General features: G+C 41.4%; 1 protein-coding gene across 2 annotated transcripts in view; it reads left to right on the forward strand.

Annotated features, from left to right (window-relative positions):
• LHFPL6 (LHFPL tetraspan subfamily member 6) overlaps window positions 1-23229 on the forward strand; it is a 256613-nt gene that overhangs the window by 208255 nt on the left and 25129 nt on the right. Inside the window, exon 4 of one of the 2 annotated variants that reach the window (XM_029209908.1) lies at window positions 22230-22580. The exons of the other annotated variant lie outside the window; for it this stretch is intronic. Coding sequence (XP_029065741.1) covers window positions 22230-22348 — 119 coding nt within the window. The 3' untranslated portion in view covers window positions 22349-22580. Of the gene's footprint in view, window positions 1-22229; window positions 22581-23229 lie in introns of those variants that run through there. 2 annotated transcript variants of the gene reach the window in all.

The raw sequence follows: 23229 nt of genomic DNA on the forward strand, positions 1-23229 counted from the left end.
ATCTTCACGGAATAAAAGCCCAGTAGATGTTTACTATTATTATTCACATTGTTTGTACAGGACCACTTTTAATGAATATTTGCTGATAATCTCTATTCTTCCTTTATATTCCATGCCAGCAAGTTGGATTTGTACATTAAGCATAAGGGCTTTATCATCAGGTTGTCTGGTTGATTTAATTCATGCCTCAGAGATATTTTCATCCACCAAAGACTTTTCTAACTATATCCTTATGATCAAAAGTAGAGTTTCAATTAATTTGTCTTGCTAATTTGCCAAGTAAATTTGAGTAATTATTGATTTCACTTTGCTATTTAATTTGATTGAGAAGCCATCATGTTTCCTGTCCTTGAAATTATGCTCTTGGCTTCTCAAGAACAGTACCATAAACTCGGAAAACTCAGAACCTCTCAGTGTCAGAAAAGATGAGAGTCTGTTTCTTCCAAATGTTCATGCCAGTGAAGAAATCTCTTCTCCTCTGATTTGAGCAATGACCATTGCACATCTCTTTGGACACGTCTCCTTGAGCTCTTTGACTCCTGACTCGTGTTTTCTCTCTTCTCGAATCAAACTGCACTTGAAAAAAAAATGATTGGCAAGCTATGGGGGGGGGGGGTGTCAGTGGGCCAAAATGGGAGCGAAAGTAGAAAATTTCTTTTTTGAGCTTTCTCAAGCTTGGCGTTAGTGAGTGTTTCTGAAGCTGAGTGACCCAGTTTTCCTGATGTCCACAGAGAAGCTTCTATTTTTGCAGCCAATAACAGGAGAAGCTGCTCTCAGCTTCTGTGATATTGAATAAAACGAGCATCCCTTTGGTCAGAAGTGAGAAGACTCCTGTGACTTACGTGGACTCTTGAGGCTGCTTCATGCAGACCGAGCGGAGGCTTTGCCCAGGGGCTGCAGCCGTCTGAGCTGTGCGGGAGCCGGGCTGGCCTGCTAGCTGCTCCCAGAGAGCAGAAGGCAGCATCTGTTGCTCGGTTTGGGAAGAGACCCCTAACACTTGATGCGTTTCTGGTCATTGCTTAAAGGTAATTGATGATACTATGATGAGACTGCGATTTGGAAGACTGGTTAGAGGTAAGGTGTTGAATATGCATTGAGATTTAGCCAAAGGTAAAGTCTTTAAAGCAGTGATGACTTCCCACCTCCTCCATGGCTATTATCTGGAACGGTTCCAAACTTTTGACACTTAAGTGCTAGTCACTGGAAATCACTTAGAAGGTCCAGCATGAGCCTATATTCCTTCACTCAGCTCTAGTGCAGGAGGGTGACAGAGGGAAGCCGGGCAGCTGCTGTGAGTTAAACCAAGACCTAAACTGGTAGGCCTGGGGGGACCCATGAGAACATTCTGGAAGGTGATGCTGGAAAGGATGCTGGGAAACTGCCCCAGGCAGAGGAAGTCCAACTTGGCTGGTGATGAAGTGACGGAGCCAAGTGTCTGGGCATCTCCAAGGAAAAAACAATCAGCTTTGCCGGTCACTCAGCTTTCCTAGGGGCCTCATTTTCAGGAGATGAAGGATTTTCTGTGTTCATTTCAGAAATTAGGGAGAAAAATCAATTCATTTCAGGGGCGTAAATTCAACCCTCCCATTCCTGGGACCATGACAATAACATTAGAGCATGAACATTTCCACTTTAAGTTATAGCTGAGTAAATGTCTCTGATCCTGCTTTAGGAAAAAGCACCCCATTCTGTATAATCATAGATCCAATTCTATCTGCTTCCCTAAACACATCTTTGCAGGTTCCTATGGGACAGGATTTTTGCAGCTTTGGTGCCTATTGCAGTGTTTGGCTCATAGCAGTATTTAATAGACATATTTATTAAGCACATTCTAGGTTCCAAAAATTGTACCAGATACTTAGAATAAAATTATGAATTAGATAGATATGATTCTTACCTGCACATCACATATCTGCTGTCTACTAAATGATTAAAAGAAGGGAGAGAGGGAGGCTGAGAGAGAAAAGGAAGGAAGAGAGAAGATAAAAAGGAAGAAACCCTATGGCTCATTTTTGACCACTAAAAAGGCAGCTGCCATCATGTTTCTGTATCTACTTGGCCACTGGTATCCTGGTGAGAATCATGACATTACTCTCTAAGGGACTAATGGCTTAACCATCTCCTAGAAAGTAATCAAGTTCAGGGTCATAGTTTAAAAAACCAAAAGCCCTGGTAGATGAAAGAAGAAATTGCTTTAAATCTTTCCTTCCTAAAGTCTTTTTTGGTCTGGTTATTCTAGAGCAGAATCTTGCCCATTGTTGTATCAGTGCCTTTTAAAAACCTAAAGTGGCTTGCAGTGATTTGCAGCAGTGGAATTCAGCGCTAGTGGAAAAAAGGAAATGTGCTTAGAAAACCTGCAGGAAATGAGAAATATGATTCTTCCCAGTAGTTTGGTGGCCATATCTTAATATTGAGATATTAAGAACTATTAAGATATGGCCACCAAACTATTGGGAAGAATATGTTAGTCTGTCTTTTAAAGATGCTTCTTCATTTTTTTTCAATGTTATCCTTTTCTAAAAACAAAAGATGATATACCTGAGTGGTGTGCCATTTTAGACTCAGTTTACGGAAGGAAGTTTAGGAGATTGAACTGGTTCATTCTCGTTATTCTTTTGTATTGTGTGCTCTTTACTATTTCCTAGTATGCTTCGTTTGAATATTAATCTGGGGGTAGAAATGCACTAACACTAAATCTAACGGGTTTTGATGTTTTAGATCCTCTCTCAGGAGTGAACCTTGTTTAATCGATTATGTTAACAATGACTATGAGAAGCAGCAATTAAGACAAATTGGCTACATGAACATCATCTTGAATAAATATGTAGATTTATTAAGTGTTTCTGATAGGTAAGGATTTAGGGATAAATCTGTTAATTAAAAAGAGGAATCTACTGCCCACCCCCAGCATCCCAAGCTGACAGTTCCTTCGGATCATGTAATACAACCCCTTTGGGAAATCTCCTGCCAGCTCCCTGCCCTCAAGGAGATTACAGTTGAGAGATTTCGCACAGATTTGTCTTAGACCATCCTCTTATCTAATTATCTATTTGTTCCGAATGGTAACACTGAGGAACGACGTTTCACTAATGTTCCTGGGAGATGTGTCTGTATGAGCATTAGAGGAGAGTTCTTTCAGATCTTTGTATTGTGGCTCCTAATCTTGGGAGAAATATTTCTGCCCCAGAATTGAGAATTCGCATTACTGTGTTAACTCCTCTGTTAGTGACCTTCCTGTGGGTTTTTGTCTTTGTTCTGTAATAGAAATAGAAGACAGACCTCTTCACAGGCCTCCTGTGAGGAAAGGGTCGTTGGTAAGCATTACTGATTAATAACCCATCAAAAGTGGTTTTAGAATAAAACCAAAAACGTAACAAAGTAATCAAAGGGCTGATCTGACTTTTCACCTGATTTTTCACCTGGTAGAATGTTGACAACAACTAATTAGTATAGAGAATTTGTAGAGTAAAACGCATTTATCAGATCTCTTCAGAAAATTCTGTACAAATGAGTTATTCCAGATAAATGAACTTTCCTCTTAAAGGAAAAAACATGGACTGGATTTGAATCTCAGTTTCACTCCCCGAGAGCTGTTTGATTCTGGGCAAGTTATTTGAGCTCTCAGAACTTCAGTTCTTCGGTCTCTAAAAGAAGATAACAGTACCTGCTTCACCTGCCTGTTAAAAGGATTGAAGGGGGTAGTGGAAGATGCTTTTGCACATGAAGACGTACAAATAAATATCAGTTCCTCCTTGCTGCCTTAAACACCAGCGCATTTCCTGCTTTAATCATGTTGAAAAAGTTTGAGGATGTTTCATGTACTTTTCCATCGCTTTAGCCAGAATATATAAAAGATAAACAAGACTTAAAAAACAAAAAATCGTTAGCGGCTATGCTGTCATACGAAGTCATCCCCAAGAGCCATGGACATTTGTTGAGTGATTTGCCCTTTTACTAAATAACCAAGAGTGAAAAAAAACTTTGAGTTCTTTCTGCTTTTTTTGTAGTTGTTTTGCAACAGTTTTATGTCGCCCTGTCAGCGATTATTCATTGCAGTTATTAATTACCCCTTTCTCTCCTGTTCCTTCACTTCTAATCTGTGTCCTTTCTCAAGTCATCATACGTCATCTTAGAAGCATGCTTTAAAAAAAAACAGTTCAGCTCTGTTTCTGTGCACTGTGCATCTTTGAGGCACTGATTTTTGTATATTCTGGACAGAGTTGTTTTTCAACCTCTTGATATGGGATCACGCTTTGGATAGCTGCTACGTGATATCTTAGTACGTAAGCTGCGTGGGTTAGCAACTGGGTGTTTTGATGACACTGGTAATTGAGTTCAATGTTACAGTAACCCTTGTTCTAGGGATGAGTTTTAACTTGAGGTCTCCAGACCGTTCAAGAAACCCAAAGTCCATCCATCAACAGGCTTCAGGGAATTTGTTACCCCACTGAAAACTGTGCAAAGTTTATATACTTGCACATATGTGCTTTCTTCTGGAAAGAGTATTCATAGTTTTTATTTATTATTCAAGTGGATTCCTGGCACATGAAGACTCAGAGCCTGTGGTAAGCAGCATTTGGAAGTCTGACACTGGAAAGCTTTGAAACCTGAATTCTAGACCTAGTCTCCCAACAATCCTCAAATCTCCCCAGGAAGCTGGAAAGCCATTGGGTTCCTTTGACTTGATTTCATTATCTACCAAAGTGTTTGTCAGAGGGAGGTTATAGGGAGAAACATCTCTACTTGCAATAGGCATTATTGCAAATAAATACTCCCATACACCAATTCTAATTTGAAATCGTACCCGTGAAAATGAGCGTTCAACCTTCCTAAGGAATGGAAGACGCTTCCACTTAGAATCCTAACCAGGTTCTTTAGTGGGCAGTCCTCCACCATGCCTGGGGAGCACGTTGTTCTGAACTGTCTTTTCAAAGATGTTTGTATAGTGAGCTGCCTTGGAAGACAGTGACTCCTGCTGGAGCAGAGGACAGGTTTTATTTATTGTTTCCTATAATAATGTCTCCCTCTGGGGCAAAGTGTGGGTGGATTTGCTTGCAGCCTGTTATAAAAAAAAGTGGGGATCCGTAAGCTTAGGATTCCTTAACGGTGACACAAACTTACTGAGTTTACTGCGTCAGCCCCTGTGGGACGGATTCTTCACCAGATGTGAAGCTCATGCTGGTTGCTGTGCTGAGGGTAATAATCCAGTCCCCCATCTCCGATCCAGAAGCCTCCTAGCTTTTGCCAGCATCCATGAAAGTGGGGCGGGCTCACTTGTTAGCTTACAAGTAGAATAAAATCTCAGATTCTTCAAAGTTCTTAAGACCACTGTTACGATGCCTGTCATTCATTTAAAAATACTTTCGAATAGACATACTGAGATGTGTGTGTGAGTTATAGGAAGTCACAGCTCAGGTTCAGATCCAGAGTGGAAACTCAAGGCTACTATTACCCATATCTCGACCAACACCAGAAGCCTCACTATTAGTATAGCCATGGTCAGAAATGGATTTTAATTGTGGAATTGGTGTTTTATTATTAAAACTGGTGTTTTGATGGTGGAATTGGATTTTAATGGTGGAATTGGTGTTTTACTTATTAGCATGATAAATGTTAAAAATGGACTGTCATCGGTGAAATTAAAGATATTCAAGATTATGGATTGGCTTAAAGAGCTAGAGATACTCCCTGTACTTACAGGAAAGGATTTAAACAGCCATCCAGGCATATAGCCATTATTGTAAGTCTGAAAGATATTTAAAATATTTAACAATGAGTGTGTCATGGGCCCTGACTAATCCAAACGAAAACAAATGCTGGAGCAGACTCCCAAGGGGCCCTGCTCGGCCAAGCACTAGCTTTTTGACTCCTGGGACATAGGATTCCCTAGGGTTCCCTAGGTCAGAGGAGTGAGGGGCCAGTGGGGCATGTGGAGAACTTGGCGCAGTGGCTGTGTATGCACCAGTACGGTGATACATATTTTCGTATTTTGAACAATGAGAACAGCTTTACTACAGCACTCCAGCTGTGCCCATTCTGTCCTTAGGAATGGCAGTCAGAGCTTGATCATCCCTAAGGACTCCGTTTCTAGTCTTTGGCTCAGAGGATTTGGGGTTATTTGTTGCCAGAAGGAACAGAATTCTTCCCGGGACCTTGCTTCATTTGCCTCCAGTGTGTCTTTCATGCAAGACGGTAGCTCAGTCACTTAAAACGATAGGCAGCTAGGATGTAGCTAGCTGTCAGAACAGGTTGCTGAGCTGACTTGTGCCTGCTGTTTGATAAGTGTTTGTTTAACAAGTGTCGGTATGTGGAGCAGGATGTGGTCTGAGACTCGCTTTCATTATAACTTGGAAATGAGGTTGTTGGAGAGTAGCTACGCCTCACCATCCCTCTTGCATCTTCAGTGGGTGTTGTAATTTACCAGAGTCTCAAGGCTGTGCTTGACCAAACTGGATTAAGTCCGTTCCCAAGAGCTACCTTACAAGCAAGGAGCGATCATCAAGGGAACCTTCTGGACCGAGGGCAGCTACCCAAGATCAAAGCAGCCCTTGCGGCCACACATTTCCATTTCACTGGATACAGAGACTATATTCAGAGGCTGCTCGGTGGCCGATGAAAGCGTGACAGGTGCAAACGGAAGGGTAGATAAAATGCCATCCGGCTGGAAACCGGCACCTCTTCACGTGGGATTGTTGGAAGATTGGCGGCAGGCACAGGCCACACTGGGAAGCAGCAATTAGAGACAGCCTGGGTCCTTTCACACTCTCTTTGGGGCCGTCCATGAGTCAAAGGGGCTGAATTTCAGGTAGTTTCAGCCTTTACAAATGGCAGCTATAGAAAGAAACCAAAGGATAATCTTTATCGCCAGGCACTGAATAAGGCACCGCTGGTTATCTCAGCCACCTCCACATGGAGTTGGGATTCTGTGTCAGTTCACAGCATGAGCACAAAGGCCAGTGGTACGCATTCTGTGTATGGAGCCAACGTGTGTGCCTTATCATCTGAACAACGGCATTATCTCTAGTGAAACTTTTAGGGTGGATCCGGTGCTAAGGGGCAAGGACTAATAAACAACCGCGCCGGCAGAGACTCAGCTGGCCAGACTGGACAAAACGTAAACCGTCTTTATGGGTAAACCGTGCAAATGTATAGTAAGAAAACTATCCACCGGGCCATGGAACAGAGGTCCATTTGTTTGGTGTGATCATAAGAATTCAGATGCTACTGCACCCACCCTGCTTTTCTGAACTTCAACTGAAATTTAATCACTTTTCTGAAGGCACCGGGGTATTTTTATTTCTCTTGCTATTCCTCTGTTTTGTGGGAATGCTGTGTAGGCAAGGCATCTCTGCCGCCATTTTCGTGGTTATGTGATTCTGACGGGTTTCAGGATAAGATAACGCAGCGCCCTGATTTAGTGTAGAGTTTAGGAAGAAGGACCCTGGATGGCTCTGACATGAAAGAAAGCAATGAGCAAGCTTGGTGTGGTACACAGGGGAAACCCCTGGGAGCCCAGGTGTGAGTGGAAGTGAAAAAGCATCGGTTCCCAGGCAGCCACGCCCAGCAAAGTCACCTGGAGTTCTACTTCTCAGAGCTTCCAGTTTCTCTGATGGGCCCATCTCGGCCCTGTTCTCAATCCCACATAACACTGCTCCCTGTCTGTGAAATTGTGATAAAATATATATAGCATAACATGTACCACTTTAAAGTATACAATTCAATGGCATTAACACTGCTCCCTGTCTGTGAAATTGTGATAAAATATATATAGCATAACATGTACCACTTTAAAGTATACAATTCAATGGCATTAACACTGCCCCCTGTCTGTGAAATTGTGATAAAATATATATAGCATAACATGTACCACTTTAAAGTATACAATTCAATGGCATTAAGTACATTCACAGTGTTGTGCAACCATCCGCACTGTTTCCAGAGCTTCTTCATCATCCCAGATAGCATCTATACCCATTAAATAGTAACTCTCCATTGTCTCCTACCTCCAGCCCCTGGTAACCACTCTGCTGCTTTCTGCCTCTATGAATTTGCCTCTTCTAGGTACCTCATGTAAGTAGAATCATACAATATCTGTCCTTTTGTGTCTGGCTTCTTGCACGTAGCATAATGTCTTCAAGGTTCATCCGTCTTGTAGCATTCACCCCTTTTTAAGGCTAAATAACATTCCACTGTGGACGGACCACGTTTTGTTTATCCATACATCTAACCCTGCTCATTTGTATCTAGAGCTGTTTTCACACTAGTAGTGATTTACTTAAATGGACACGAAGTCCATACGCCTAAATGTACTGGTTTGCTGTTAAAAGAGGTTGTTGCTTTGCTTTCTTTCCCCTCACAACTTTGTAATGATTGCTTTAGCTATGTGAAATTAACTTTAAATGTGCAAGCAGGTAATTGCGTAGTGCAGAGACTTATTACCCAAATAGGACTAGATTTTTGGTTAAGAATAACCCAGCGTCAGCACCCCGCTTTAGATTGGGACCTGGGAAATGTTCCATTAGAAACAAAGAGAAAGATTCTCCTACTGAAGAGAACACGTTCAAAAGATCTGGGAAGGTCACTTCAGTCTCCCGGGCCACAGGGTCCTCATCAGTGAAATACAGATGACCTAGATCGAGAATCCACAAACTATGAGACAAATCTGTTCTGCCTGTTTTTTAAATAAAGTTTTATTGGAACACATTTATGCTCGTGTGTTTACTCTGTGTCTGTGACTGCTTTTGACCTAAAATATTTGCTCTCTGGCCCTTTTGAGAAAAAGGTTGCCAACCCTTGATCTAGATGGTCCTTTTCCAGTATCCCTTTGACTCTAAAATCTGTGATGATGTGCTAGGTGGCAGAAGGAGTGAAGAAAGAATAAAGTCAAAAGGACACAGAAATGGAGGTTGATGCACTGGCTCTTGACGAGGCTTGAATGTAAAAATGCCTCTGTCCTGTTCAGGTTTAATCCCTTTACTGTAGTCCTCATTCCTCCCGCCTTCCTGTCTTGCCTCAAGCACCCACGGCTGGAGCTGCCTGGGGACGACTTTGATCGCACATAAAAATCCCTATGGGTCTTCCCTGGTGGCGCAGTGGTTGAGAGTCCGCCTGCCGATGCAGGGGACGCGGGTTCGTGCCCCGGTCCGGGAAGATCCCACATGCCACGGAGCGGCTGGGCCCGTGAGCCATGGCCGCTGAGCCTGCGCGTCCGGAGCCTGTGCTCCGTAACGGGAGAGGCCACGACAGTGAGAGGCCCGTGTACCGCAAAAAAAAAAAAAAAAAAAAAAATCCCTATGGTCTTTCCCTTCTGGAGCACATGCTTAGCTTGTGTGAAATCCTTCTATATATGAGTTGGAAAACCCTTTTCCTTCGGTAGGAAGGAAAGAGTGTATATAACCTCTACATCTTCCCAGGCCCAAGGAATTTTGTGGAGGAAAATCGGTCCTCTGTGCCCACGTGCTGCTCTGTTCTCCCCCAGGGGACATCCTGGAGAAGACAGAGCCCCATGCTCAGTTTCCTGGGTGTCCTGCAGACATATCCCTCCCAGTTGCCGTTTCACAGCATTTCATGATCCATGCTAAAATGTCCTCCTTATTTAGGTGGATTAAATCCACAGGCTGTTTGTTTCCTTGGCTGTCATGTTTTAATTACACAACAAAAATTGTCATTATGCAGATTTCTCATGTTGCATGCCATATTTTACCAACGTATTGAGTTCTTGCTCTCTATACTTACAAGTATAAAATTCTCCCACTGGTTTTATTTTAATTAATTTATTTATTTATTTATTTTTGGCCATGCAACACAGCTTGCAGGATCTTAGTTCCCCAACCAGGGATTGAACCCCGGGCCCACAGCAGTGAAGTGCGGAGTCCTAACCACTGGACCGCCAGGGAACTTCCCTCCCACTGGTATTATATGCAGATCCTCAACCTATGAAGGGATTACATCCCAATAGACCCATCGTAAGTTGAAAATACCCTGAGTTGAAAATGGATTTACTGCACCTAACCTACCTACCATCAGAGCTTAGCCTAGCCTACTTTAACATGCTCAGAACACTTACATTAGCCTACAGTTGGGGAAAATCATCTAACATAAAACACTTTTTTATAATAAAGTGTTGAATATCTCTTGCAGTTTATTGAATACTGTACTGATAGTGAAAAACAGAGCGGTTGTAAGTATATCGGTTGTTCACCCTCGTGCTCGCCTGGCTGATTGGCAGCTGTGCTCACTGCCCAGCATCAAGAAAGGGGATCAGACTACACATCACTAGCCCCTGGCAAAGACCGAATTCAAAATTCAAAGTACGGTTTCTACTGCATGTGTATTGCTTTCATACTGTCACAAAGTCAAAATATTGTAAGTCAAACCATCGTAAGTCAGGGACCATCTGTATATGTATATATATGTATATGTGTGCGTGCACATATATATTTGTGTCCACATCTACATATAAGTTTTATATTTATTTCATTTTGGTTTTGAAATGATTTCAGATTTATAGAAAAGTTGCAAAAATAGTACAAAAACTTCTCATATACTCTGCACCCAGATTCCCTTCATGTTAAGTATCGTCATCATATTTGCTTTGTCCTTCTCCCCCTCTGTCTTGCTCCATTGTCTCTCCCTCAGACAGGATGCCCCATGCCTAGATACTTAAGTGAATAATTCCTTAAAATAACATTCCTTTATGTAGTAGTAAAATTATCAAAATTAGGAAATTAACGTTGATACAATACTTTAATCTACAGATTGATAAATGTGATTCTAAAATTACACGTGAGAGAGATGGAATTTATTTTTCTCATAACGGGTATTGTTTGTTCTGAACTTTATTTCTACTTCATGGTTTTCCATTTTCAGAAAAGAACAAACATAAAGTAGTATTTTAAATCTCCAGATGCTCAAAAAGGTTTTTTAAAAAGCTTGCTGTCCAAATCTACACTCTGATATTAGAACTTAAGATTCCAGAAAGTATTCATAATAAAAATAAAAGTGATAATAACAAATCATAATGTCTTTTCTCCCCTGATGTGTAGTTTGGGGTCAGAACGACTGAACCTTATATCAAGTCCAGCTGCTGTTCTTTTCGTGAATTAGAGCAGCTGTGTAAGTGTGGGACCTCAGATAGCCACTTTCTAGTAAATCCCTATGTTGATGATGGCTAGCGCTGTTTCCATGGGAGACGGTAAATAGTACCTGGGAGAACTCTTTTTTTCTTTATTTCTCAGGTCCTCACCCTAAAGGTGGAGCCAAAAACACGTCTATAGGGACAAGAGAGACACAACAGAGCAAATTAAAATTATGGCTCTTTAACAAAATCTTTGTGGGAATCCAGAAGAGAAATTTATGCCATTGAATAGAATAGAATTAATGTGTAATTCAGAAGGTTTTTTCCCCTGAAACCTGAGACCCATGTAACATGAACTCATATTTGAGTACAGGGCTTGCACAGCAGTCATTTCCCGTCACGTACTCGTCTGGCCAGCCCTATCAAAATTGACTGTAACATATCTCCTTAGACGCAGTGCTGTTATGAGCGCTTTGCAGAAACATCTTTTCCAGAGAGTAAATCCCTGCTCCCTTGGACGTGCAGGTTATGGAGCGTACTTACAAATGCCATAGCTTGAGTGTGCCAGCTCTTACCAATGGACACATATGCGTTATATGCTAACTCTTTACATTCCTGGATACCTCCGTGGAGAAAGTAGGGCAGACAAAGAAGGTGGAGAGTCTTTTAAGAGTCTGTTTGTAGAAGTGGGTCCAGTGCTCCAAGCTAGACCCTTATACACTGAGATGTACTATGTGTTTGGGGGAAAAAGTTACCGTTCAACTCCCAGGAGAGTTCAAATCCAACTGTCCAGTCCCCTAAACCTGGGAACGAAGGGGCAGGAGAGGTAGAAGATATAGTCAGCCTCACTCATGAGAGTCAAGAGCGGAAGTTCTTGAGGAGAAATGCTGGGTCTGTCCACTGTGCCGCACCCTGGAAACAGGAGGCATGAAGGTGGCCTCCACTGCCTGGGGCACTCTGTACAGACTCAGTGCTCAGTCTTTGGGGGGTTCTACCATTGCACGTCCCTCCATACTGTCTACTCTTGGGAAGCGCCCATGGGGTGCTGAGATACCATTACTGAGATCTGCTTGTGGACAGTACCTCCTAGAGTACATCTCAGGGAGTACAGTGTAAACGGTGCCCTGAAGTTGTGTCCAGGACGACCCTGGTCAGCAATGTGAGTTTATGCTTCTCGTCCTAAACAGACAGAAACAAGCAAAGAGTGTTAAAATGAGCCGCATCTCACAAACTATCTTCCCTCAGCCTTTTTACTTCTACATTTTTTGCCCAGTGATCAAGTTTGAGTTCCACTCTTCTCTTTTCAGACACAGGTGTCATTTTAACTCCTTGTTCCATTAAAAGTTTGAATTAAAGCTTTTGTGTGTTTTAGGTCAAATGTTTAAAACGTGTTGTTGTTGTTTTTCACTAGCAACACCTCTGTTCAGTAACTTCCCAAAAGAACAAAAGGAATTGGTCCCACTACAGATTCATTTGTTCTTGCTTTTAATGCACAGGGCAGACAAGATGGTCTGAATATGAAGAGGTAGGAAGGAATTTACTCAAGAGGAGAGACTTCCACCCATGGTATTTAAGAATACAAAAGTTGGGCTTCCCTGGTGGCGCAGTGGTTGAGAGTCCGCCTGCCGATGCGGGGGACACGGGTTCGTGCCCCGGTCCGGGAAGATCCCACATGCCGCGGAGCGGCTAGGCCCATGAGCCATGGCCGCTGAGCCTGCGTGTCCGGAGCCTGTGCTCCGCAACGGGGGAGGCCACGGCAGTGAGAGGCCCGCGTACTGCAAAAGAAAAAAAAAAAGAATACAAGAGTTTTTTTCTCTACAGATCCCTCCACCTTCCTGTCTTCCTTATTTGTACAGCAAAAGGGATGAAATCTGACATGCCTGCTTCTTCTCTACACAAACTTTGCATTGATATCTTTACATGCTGAAAAACTTTAAATATCACAGATGAAAGATATTCTGCCTGATAAGTGAAGGCAGTCAGCTTATATCTGGACTCAGGCACCTTTGGCCACAAGGCTGGGAACTCAGCAGTGACCCAGTGAGGAAAGAAGTGAGCTGGGAACGGGCAGGGCTCAGGTTCAAATGCAGAGCATGGGGAAGGTCGAAGACACAGGGAGGTTTGCGTTGGACAGCATCAGTCAGGGAGCAGGACTACCTGTTTTGTGCTTAAATGAGCACTGGGACAGCAGGAGGCACTGTGGCAAAGTCTCTGGGTATGAGGATGGCGCGATGGCCAGGGGTTTACAGGCAGAGGGGAGTTGGAGGGTGCCCAGGGCCTAGAGCCCTTTCTCAGCTCTGCTCCGACGGGGGCAGGTCAGAAACATCCAGTTTGAGAGCGTGCCCGTAGCCACTTATCACCCAGGAAAAATCAATTATCTGAATTTGATCAAGCAAGCTTATTGGACCCCACTGCCTCACATCCTCTAGGGGGATGGGATTGCCAAGAGAGTGCCAGTTTGGTTTCGTTGGCCCTGAAGTTGGGAGAGCCAAGTCTGCAAGATGCAGGCCTTTAATAACTAGAATTGTGCAAGGTAGACACGGGTGCATGGAGTCTTCTAAGGAGACTGGTAAATTCAAAGATGCAAAATATATCTTTTTTTAAAAATTTTTAAATTTAATTTACTTTTTATACAGCAGGTTTTATTAGTTATCTGTTTTATACATATTAGTGTATATATGTCAATCCCAATCTCCCAATTCATCCCACCACCACCACCCCCCATCAGTTTCCCCCCTTGGTGTCCATACGTTTGTTCTCTACATCTGTGTCTCTATTTCTGCCCTGCAGACCGGTTCATCTGTACCATTTTTTTTCTAGGTTCCACATATATGCATTAATATACGATATTTGTTTTTCTCTTTCTGACTTACTTCACTCAAAATATATCTTATTTCTTTGTGGCATGTAAGTTCTAGCAAAGACAAATGGGGACAATGTGATACAGATCTTCCTAAAACATATCTGAGCACACGAAAAAGTTTTGGAACTGACTCAAGTTCAAGTTCAAGCTTCATCATTTATTTGAGATACTGGGCCAGTGACTTATCTTGCATGTTAACTCAGTGTCTTCATCTTAAAAATGGGAATGATGTTGGGAAAGTATAAACAGATTTGCTTCTCTAATTTCTTGAAAGCATCATAGGCAAAAATGGTTAAATCAGATGCCACTTCTAAACTGTTTAGCACCTGGCCCACAGGCTGTCCATGACAGCTATTATATAATTATTAATTTCAGATCTCTGTTCTCAGCACAGGTATAGTGTCTGATAGCCATTCATTCACACCACAAATATGTATCAATTGTCTGCTGTGGTCCAGGCATCATTGTACTGAGCTTTGGGATACAGGAATGAGATAGGCAGTCACATGGTAGGCTCTGAAAGAGTAATCAAATAAAACTGATCACTGGAATTTCATTGTTATTTGTAGTAAAGCTGGGTTCTTTGTACCTTTTCTTCTGTCTCTGTTACTAACAGGAGATGCGCTAAAAACTAATTTGAGGCACCCTAAAGAATCAGCCACACCTCTCCCAGCCATCTTCTCCCTGGGGCTGCCCTGGAATGCAGCCACAGAACCTTTTCCCATTGATTTTGCAGGTGGCTGTGGTTTGCTGCTTTCTGTCCCATTAACCTCTATTTTATCTGTCAAGAGTGGCATTCTGTGTCGTTGAAAGCAGCAGTTTGCCAACCCAGTGTGCTTGGAGTCCTGTTTGATGGAGCATTACAGAGAGCAAAAGAGAAAGTTTAACAGATTTGCTTCTCTAATTTCCTGAAAGGATCCCAGACAAAACTTGCCCTCTAGCAAAATGCTTTCGGTTTGCATTAAAATAACAAGAATCTTTTGCCACGACAGGGGAAGTGAGAGGCCAGGGAAGAATGGTCCCGTATTCCCTGGTTTCCTTTGGTTCCGTTACTACTCATGGACTGCAGTAAGGTTTAAAACATATTAACTTAAACATCTACTCTTTCCTAATAGCCTAAGAAAGACTTTTTCTCCTATTACTGTAAAACACAGTGCTAATTTCTTATTATTGAGCGTGTGGGTTTTAACAATGGAAGGAATCATGCTCAGGAAGAAGAATCTTTCTTCTCCTTTGAAGAAATTCGAGGTACATTTACATTTATAGTTTCATGAAAAAAACTCCCTTTTATATCTAGTTAATTTTGTTAACTGAATTTCTAACAGACATGTGTAAAATATGCAAGGAGTGGCTTCAAAATAACGCAACTCATGTGAGTGATACTCAAGAATCAGCCTTACTAGAACATAAGCTTTGTAAAACCAAAGATGCTATCTGTCTTGTCCCCTCATTGGTCTCCTGTAATATTGCAACACAAAGAGTAGGTGCTCAGGACTTACCGATGGATGTTGACTATCTCACATGTCTATACGCCAGTGTAGATGAACGTTTGAAGAGGAAGTCTTCAGGCTTCCAGCTCTCAAACTCTGGAGGTGGTCACACCCAACCCCATCTCTTGCTTACATGCACAGTGGCATCCATCTCTTATTTGAATGATACTTGAACGAGACCCAAATCTGCTTACGTTTCTCCATTACATTTCCCATGCCCCTGGTGCAAATACACTCTTCCCTGTCCTCCCACATTCGGGCTTGGCTAGCCCCTGCCCATCTGCCAGGTCTCAGCTTAAATTTCACTTCTAATTTAAGGCTCTCCTTCACAGACCTCACTGTATAAAAGTCCTTGTGATTTGCTGTCTTAGCATCCTGGATGTTTTTTCTTCAAAGCACATATCGCAATTATCATTATATAAATATCTAAGTAATTATTGTTTAATACACCCTTGACTAGACGATGGCTCCTTGATAGCAGGGGCTGTATTTATCTTTTTCCAAAGTAGATCCCTAGCATCCAGTGATTCCTAGTTGGAGTGGGCGGTTAAAAAATATTTGTTGTGGGAGATTGGGACTGACATATATGCACTACTTTATATAAAATAGATAACTAATAATAACCTGCTGTATAGCACAGGGAACTCAGTACTCTGTAATGGCCTACATGGGAAAAGAATCCTAAAAAAAAAAAAAGAGTGGATATATGTATAACTGATTCACTTTGCTGTACACCTGAAACTAACACAACATTGTAAATCAACTATACTCCAATAAATTTTTTTTAATTTGTTGAATTTATGAAATAATTGAGGGAGGGAGAGAGGGTGGGAAGAAGGGGCTCAAGAATCAGGGGATGGATGACTCAGTGTTTCTTTAGATTTGCCTAAATTTTATTGACACATCTTGATCTTACTACACTGACCTTGACCATTTTTTGTTTCTCTGAAGATATGTGTGTGTGTGGTATATGCTTTTGTATATTTTTTTGAAGTTAGATTGATGAGGTGGCCGTATTTCTATACAATCCAAAATACCAGAATAAATCCTTATTGATTTAATAATGATTTATTTTATCAATTACTTAGCAAACCAACGTCTTCATATCTGAAATAGAGGAATAATTTTCTTTTAAATCACACTGACCATTAGTTGCTCATTTTGGATCTTAGCCAGTTTCTAAATTTAAACCACAAAATGTATAAATCACATACATAAACTAGCACGTGTGTTTAATTAGTAGCAAGATTGTGTAACATCCTCAAACATTTTCTGTGATAGTACACTTTTTAAGTACCTTTATTTGGTGTCCTACCTTTCCATTTTCGTATGATGGACGGTTGGTCTGCTGAGTTGACTGCATGTTTTATGACACAAACAAGAAAGGCTCCAGAAACATAACAGTTATTAGAAATGGCACATACACACTTATCAACGCAAGGAGTTGGATTGACCCCGGGAAGATGATAGCATAGCAAGGATGTGCTGAAGGGTCTATTCTGGCTCTGGGTGTTTCAGGGGATGGCAGGGCTTGGGTGGGTAGGTGGGTGGGTTAAGCCTCTAACAACTGAAGAAACTTCACAAACCCTTATCATGGTAAAGAAAAACAAGAAAGACTGTGTTCATTTGCTCTTCTCTGAAATTGGGTTCCCCAGAGCTGAGACCCTGAGATGAGGATTCCTGTCCAAGGGATCAAGGAAATGAGCCGAGGAGAAACCAGTAGGAAGTGGGAAAGCAAGATAGTGAAAGCGTAGACACGAAGCGAGGGTGCAATTCCAGGTGAGGTCCCAGCCTCAGTCTGGACTCTTACGAGCTCTGGAACATTCCTGCCACAGCAGAGTTTGTCCCACCTGGAGGCAAGAAGGAGGGCTTTCGGACTCCTGCACCAGCCCATCAGTGGCTACCAGTCCCGCCAGGGGTACTTCAACTTTCTGAGAGTTGGAGCAAAGTGGCCCCCCAGCTCACGGGTCCTCTGAAGAGGGTTGCAAGTATAAGCTGTTAGGAGCAAAGTACAGTCAGTAGCTGATGGATGAGAGCCCAGAACCAGCAAAGGGATCCAAAGGAATTGGGTGGAGCATCTACACCATCTGCTACAGCAACCCTGCCAGTTCAGAGCCCCTAAGATTTAAACTTACGCTATTTTATTGACTTTTCTAGAGGAGAGAAAAAGTTATACTGTCTTTCCTGGGTTCTCTGATAGTCAATGCTTTAGTAGCTTTTTTTTTTTAATCTTTATTTAACACACGTGACTACTGTTACATACACTATTATTATTATTATTATTTTTAAAGAAGATGTTGGGGGTAGGAGTTTATTAATTAATTTATTTATTTTTGCTATGTTGGGTCTTCATTTCTGTGCATGGGCTTTCTCTAGTTGCGGCGAGCGGGGGCCACTCTTCATCGCGGTGCGCGGGCCTCTCACTATCGCGGCCTCTCTTGTTGCGGAGCACAAGCTCCAGACGCGCTGGCTCAGTAGTTGTGGCTCACGGGCCTAGTTGCTCGGCGGCATGTGGGATCTTCCCAGACCAGGGCTCGAACCCATGTCCCCTGCATTGGCAGGCGGATTCTCAACCACTGCGCCACCAGGGAAGCCCACATACACTACTATTAAATAGCCTCACCAACTACTTTTTCTTGAGTGAGTGTCCAATAATTAATAAAGAATTATGTACTCCACTTTTCATGTTAGGTCATGGAAGATCAACACCTTATTATTAATGAACAACTGATTGTGTTCTGTGTTATGAGCCTTATACTGAATGGACTGACCACAGATTTTGCTGACTTTTTGGTTCTAAACCACCTGCCATCTCTTAGCTACCTATTAATTCTCCCTCCTAGATTGTTTAGTCCAGCTAAAGAATAATTCAAAATGGAGATTATTCCCAAGACTCACAGCCACATTAGCCTATGGTTATCAGAAAATCTGGTCCATGAAGGAGACACTGTTACCCTTGAAAAGACTGATTCTATCTGTCAGTATTAATGGAGGTCGTTGTGCCAGTGAGACCCAGCCTGGGGTGGAGATGTGCTCTTTCAGGGTCTATTGTCCTTTTAAATTGAACACACTCTGTACAAAGCTATAAATGCACAGTTGGTTTGGGAACTTCTCTCCAGAAATTCTGTGTCAAATAAGACTGGAGTTACTCTTAAAATCCCATACTTTATTATTGAAAGACTAACTGTCTACCTACTTTGTTTCCTTTCTTTCTCTCTTTCTTTTACCTTGTCTTTCATTCAGCATTTATTTACTGAGTGCCTACTGTGAGCCAGGCACTGCTGTAGGGGTACAGTAGGGAACAAAATATACAAAGGTCTCCCCAAATCGAAACTTTCATTCTAGTGGGATAGACTGAAGTTAAACACACGCACACACAATATTTACAAACCATGGCAAGTGCTACAAAGGCAATAAAGTGAGGTAAAGGAATAGAGTGACTTTGATGAGACAAGTTGGGGGGGGCAGGTAGATTCCATCTGAGAAAGCTCCAGCTCTCTAATGATCTGGAAGTAGAATTTTTGGGGTGTAAGGAATAATGAGTGAGGAGTACTGGAGCCAATATAAGCCTGATGTGGTCCAGAGAAGACAGCCAGTATGGCCAGAAAGAAGACAAGAGGGAAGGTGGTCATGAGGTCTGAGAAGTAGGCAGATGCCAGCTCATTCAGGGGCTCACAGGCCTTTGGAAGGAGATTGCATGTTTGAGAAATCATTAAAGGATTTTAAGTAAGAGAGTGACTTAACATGATTGATTTTTGAAAAGATAGCTGCCCTCTTTGCTGTTGATGATACTATAAATAAAAGCAGGGAGACAGGAAAGCAATGACATCAGGTAAGACTGCCGGGGGTTGCTGTAGGCACTTGAGGAGTGGAGGCACACAGAATAAATTGTGGAGAGAGACACAAAGGACTCGTCACTTACTATACAGGTGAGTCCTTGGACGGGTTACTGAACTTTCCTTGGCCTTGGTGTCCCCATACGAATGGTGGGGATGATACTCAGATACCTACCACATCGTGTTCTTATGAGGATTAAATGTATTTAATGTTTACTCCACGAAAGCTCTTCTACAATTCAGAGCAAATAGTAATCAATCTGTGTTTTCTATTTCTTAATTGTTATTATTTATTATTGGATATGGAGAGGGAGAAATCAAAGTTGCAGGCTGAACATATCCTATTGTCTGGTACATAGGTAGTGCCCTAGAGTACTTTTAAGGTGTGGAGGCTCTTGGTCTAATTTTGTTGCTATTGACTTATGGTGACTACAAGCCAATGACTCAAGCTTTGCCTCACCTCACCTTCTTATCTGTAAATGGGGCACATGCTAACTACCGCTTCAGTAGACTTCAGTGAAGATAGGAAGTCAAATTGCATGCTACACCTAACAGTCTTTGTAGTTTTCAATAGAGAAGTTATTAATGAACAAGGTAAAAATGACTGACATGTAAAAAAAGATATGATTTTCAAACTATGGTTTGTATGTTCAATGACTGTGAAATCCAAGCATCTGGTTGTATGTGTTTTAGCTAATGTAATGGATAAACAAAAACAAAAGAAAAGGGAGAAAATGGTTGTTGTTGGAGCATTGTCTGATTTCTGATTTTCTTAAGACTGACTAAAAAGGGGATTCAATTAGGGCAGAAAAGACAATGTTGAATGAGAGATATAGAGGACTTCCTTACTGTACATGCAAAAAGAATAACTTGAATTTTGTTTTAAAAAAAGTATTAATGCGGAAACCTATCCCACTAATTCAAGTAGGATGTTTTGGGTCAGTGAGTTCTTATTCTTAGAACCTGGTACCCAGATTTGAGTCCTGACTCTGAAAGGCACCTCCGTTGCTTCAAAGTTTTGGCAGTTATGGATAAAGCTGCTATAAATATCCAGGTGCAGATGTTTGTGTGGACACAGGTTTTCAGCTCCTTTAGGTAAACACCAAGGAATGCAACTGCTGGATTGTATGGTAAGAGTATGTTTAGTTTTCTAAGAAACCACCATACTGTCTTCTAAAATGGTTGTAACATTGCACATTCTTACCTCCAATGTGTGAGAGTTCCTGTTGCTCCACATCCTCGCCAACATTTGGTGGTGTCCGTGTTCCAGATTTTGGCCATTCTAATAGGTATGTAGTGGCATATCATTGTCATTTTAATTTGCATTTCCCTGATGACATGATGTGGAGTGTCTTTTCATATGCTTATCTGCCATCTGTATATCTTCTTTGGTAAGGTGTCTGTGGTCTGAGGTGTTTGGTCCATTTTTTAATCAGGTCTGTTTTCTTATTGTTGAGTTTTAAGTGTTTTTATATTTTGGATAACAGTCCTTTATCAGATGGTGTCTTTTGCACATTTTTCTCTCAGTCTGCAGTTTGTTTTTTCATTCTCTTGACATTGTCACAGAGCAGAAGTTTTTTTAAATTTTAATAAAGTTCAGCTTATCAGTTAGTTCTTTCATGGATTGTGTTATATCTAGAGTCATTACCATACCCAAGGGCATCTGGATTTTCTCTTATGTTATCTTCTAGGATTTTCATAGTTTTACGTTTTACATTTCAGCCTGTGCTCCATTTTAAGTTGATTTTCGTGAAGGGTGTAAGGTCTGTGTCCAATTTCCTTTTTTTGCGTGTGGATGTCCAGTTGTTCCAGCACCATTTATTGAAAATACTGTCTTTGCTTCATTGTAGTGCCTTTGTTCCTTTGTTAAAGATCAGTTAACTATATTTATGTGGGTCTGCTTCTGGGCTGTCTATTCTGTTGCATTAGTCTATTTGTCTGTTTCTTCACCAATATCACACCGTCTTGACTACTGGAGATTTATAGTAAGTCCTGAATTCAGGTAGTGTCAGTCCTCTAACTTTGTTCTTCTCCTTCAATATTGTGTTGGTTATTCTGGGTCTTTTGTTTCTCCATATAAACTTTAGAATAAGTTTGCTGATATCCACAAAACAACTTTCTGGAATTTTGATTAGAATTACATTGACTCTGTAGATCAAATTGGGAGGAACTGACGTCTTGACAATATTGAGCCTTCCTATCCATGAAGATGGAATGTCTCTTCATTTATTTAGTTCTTTGATTTCATTCATCAGTTTTATAGTTTTCCTCATAAAGACCTTGTACTATTTTGTCAGATTTTTACTTATTTCATTTTGCGGGATGCTAATATAAATAGTATTGTGTTTTTAATTTCAAATTCCACTTGTTCATTACTGGTATATAGGAAGCAATTGAATTTTATATATTACCCTTGTATCCTGCAACATTTCTGTTGTCACTTAGTAGTTCCAGGAGTTTTTTGGTAGATTCTTTCACTTTAGCATTATTCTTCAAAGGGATCTCCTCCTTAGAGTGGCCCTTTTGCAGAAACTGTATCTATATTTAGGACTTACCTATATTTTGAATTTTTTTCTAAGGTACCTCATTACGCATATGAGTTTGGGTGATTTAAATCAGAACTAATACCTTCATCTCTCCTATCCTGATTGCTGTTATTCCTCCTTTTCTTCAGCCACGGGAGTGAGCATCGCAGTTGGGGAGAAAAGGTTTCTGTCACTAGCTAGCAGGAGACATAGGCCTTGAGGTCCTTCTGAAATGCACACAACTATTCCAGCTTTCTTCCATCATGGGATAAGTTTCATCCCTTGTTATCATTCCATTTGAATGAATGTCACATTTCTAATGAGTATTTCAGTTTCACTGTGGTACACCAGGAACACAGACCCTGGGAGAAATGACAGAACCTCCTGTAAAATCATCCTGATCTGTGCCTGCTTTCTCTCCTTCTCTTGTGTCCCTAGGTAAGTGTGAAATCGGTTGGGCCTACTACTGCACGGGAGCAGGTGCTGCCACCGCCATGCTGCTATGCACATGGCTGGCTTGCTTCTCAGGCAAGAAACAGAAACAGTACCCATACTGAGATGGAGCCACCAAGAGCAAACAGAGGAGAAGATGGGCTGAAGGGGCTGGGAGGGACTGAAGCATCCAGCTATTCTCAAAAGGTGGAATAGTGGTTCTAAACCATACAACACTAATGAAATGAAACCCAGTGGAATTAAAAACATTATACCATATGGAAGGGTTGTGCAAGATTTGTGAAAGAAATGTAGAGCATGGAATGATAGAGAAAAATGGACCAAAGGCTAAAAATATTGCAGGGTGTTGGGTGTTTCTATTCCACAGAGTATTGTTGATGTAGAACACACACATACACAAAACAAATCTATATATGCAGCAAACAAGGTGTTTTTTGTTTTTTTTTTATGGATGATGACTCAGAGAATCAAAAGGGCTAGTAGAAACAGTATTAGGTTGGGAAGCAGGGTAACGCACAGACGTTCCCAGTAAGTCATGGCACTTCTGAAAGCACACGAGCACATACAGATGTACGCATCCACACACGTGCGCATACACAGACATTTAAATTGTTGCACAGTCTGTATGAGAGGTTTAGCAGTGCATTACTCCTCTGTTTTCTTTTTAATACACATTTAAAATACCATATTATCACTTTATAAAGTATACATTAAACCTAATAAATGGACCAATAAGCCACTCTTATCAGTATTTTGTATACTCTGCATAAACTCTTTATGCCCTCAACGTGTTTTCAGTGTTTATGCAGATCTTTAGAATTAAGCCTTTGTATTTCAATGTTATTCAAAAAATATGCAATATTTGTCTGAGTGGCTTCTGCTATGGTATTCTTACGAAGTAAAGGGGCAACTTTCTGTCCACTGTAGGAGAGAATTCAGTTGAAGATGTGAGAGTAATGAGAGACATTTCTAGTCACTAGATCTT

Source organism: Monodon monoceros, unplaced genomic scaffold, assembly GCF_005190385.1.
Source record: "Monodon monoceros isolate NGI ecotype Baffin Bay Population unplaced genomic scaffold, NGI_Narwhal_1 Super_Scaffold_8, whole genome shotgun sequence".
Lineage (NCBI taxonomy): Eukaryota > Metazoa > Chordata > Mammalia > Artiodactyla > Monodontidae > Monodon > Monodon monoceros.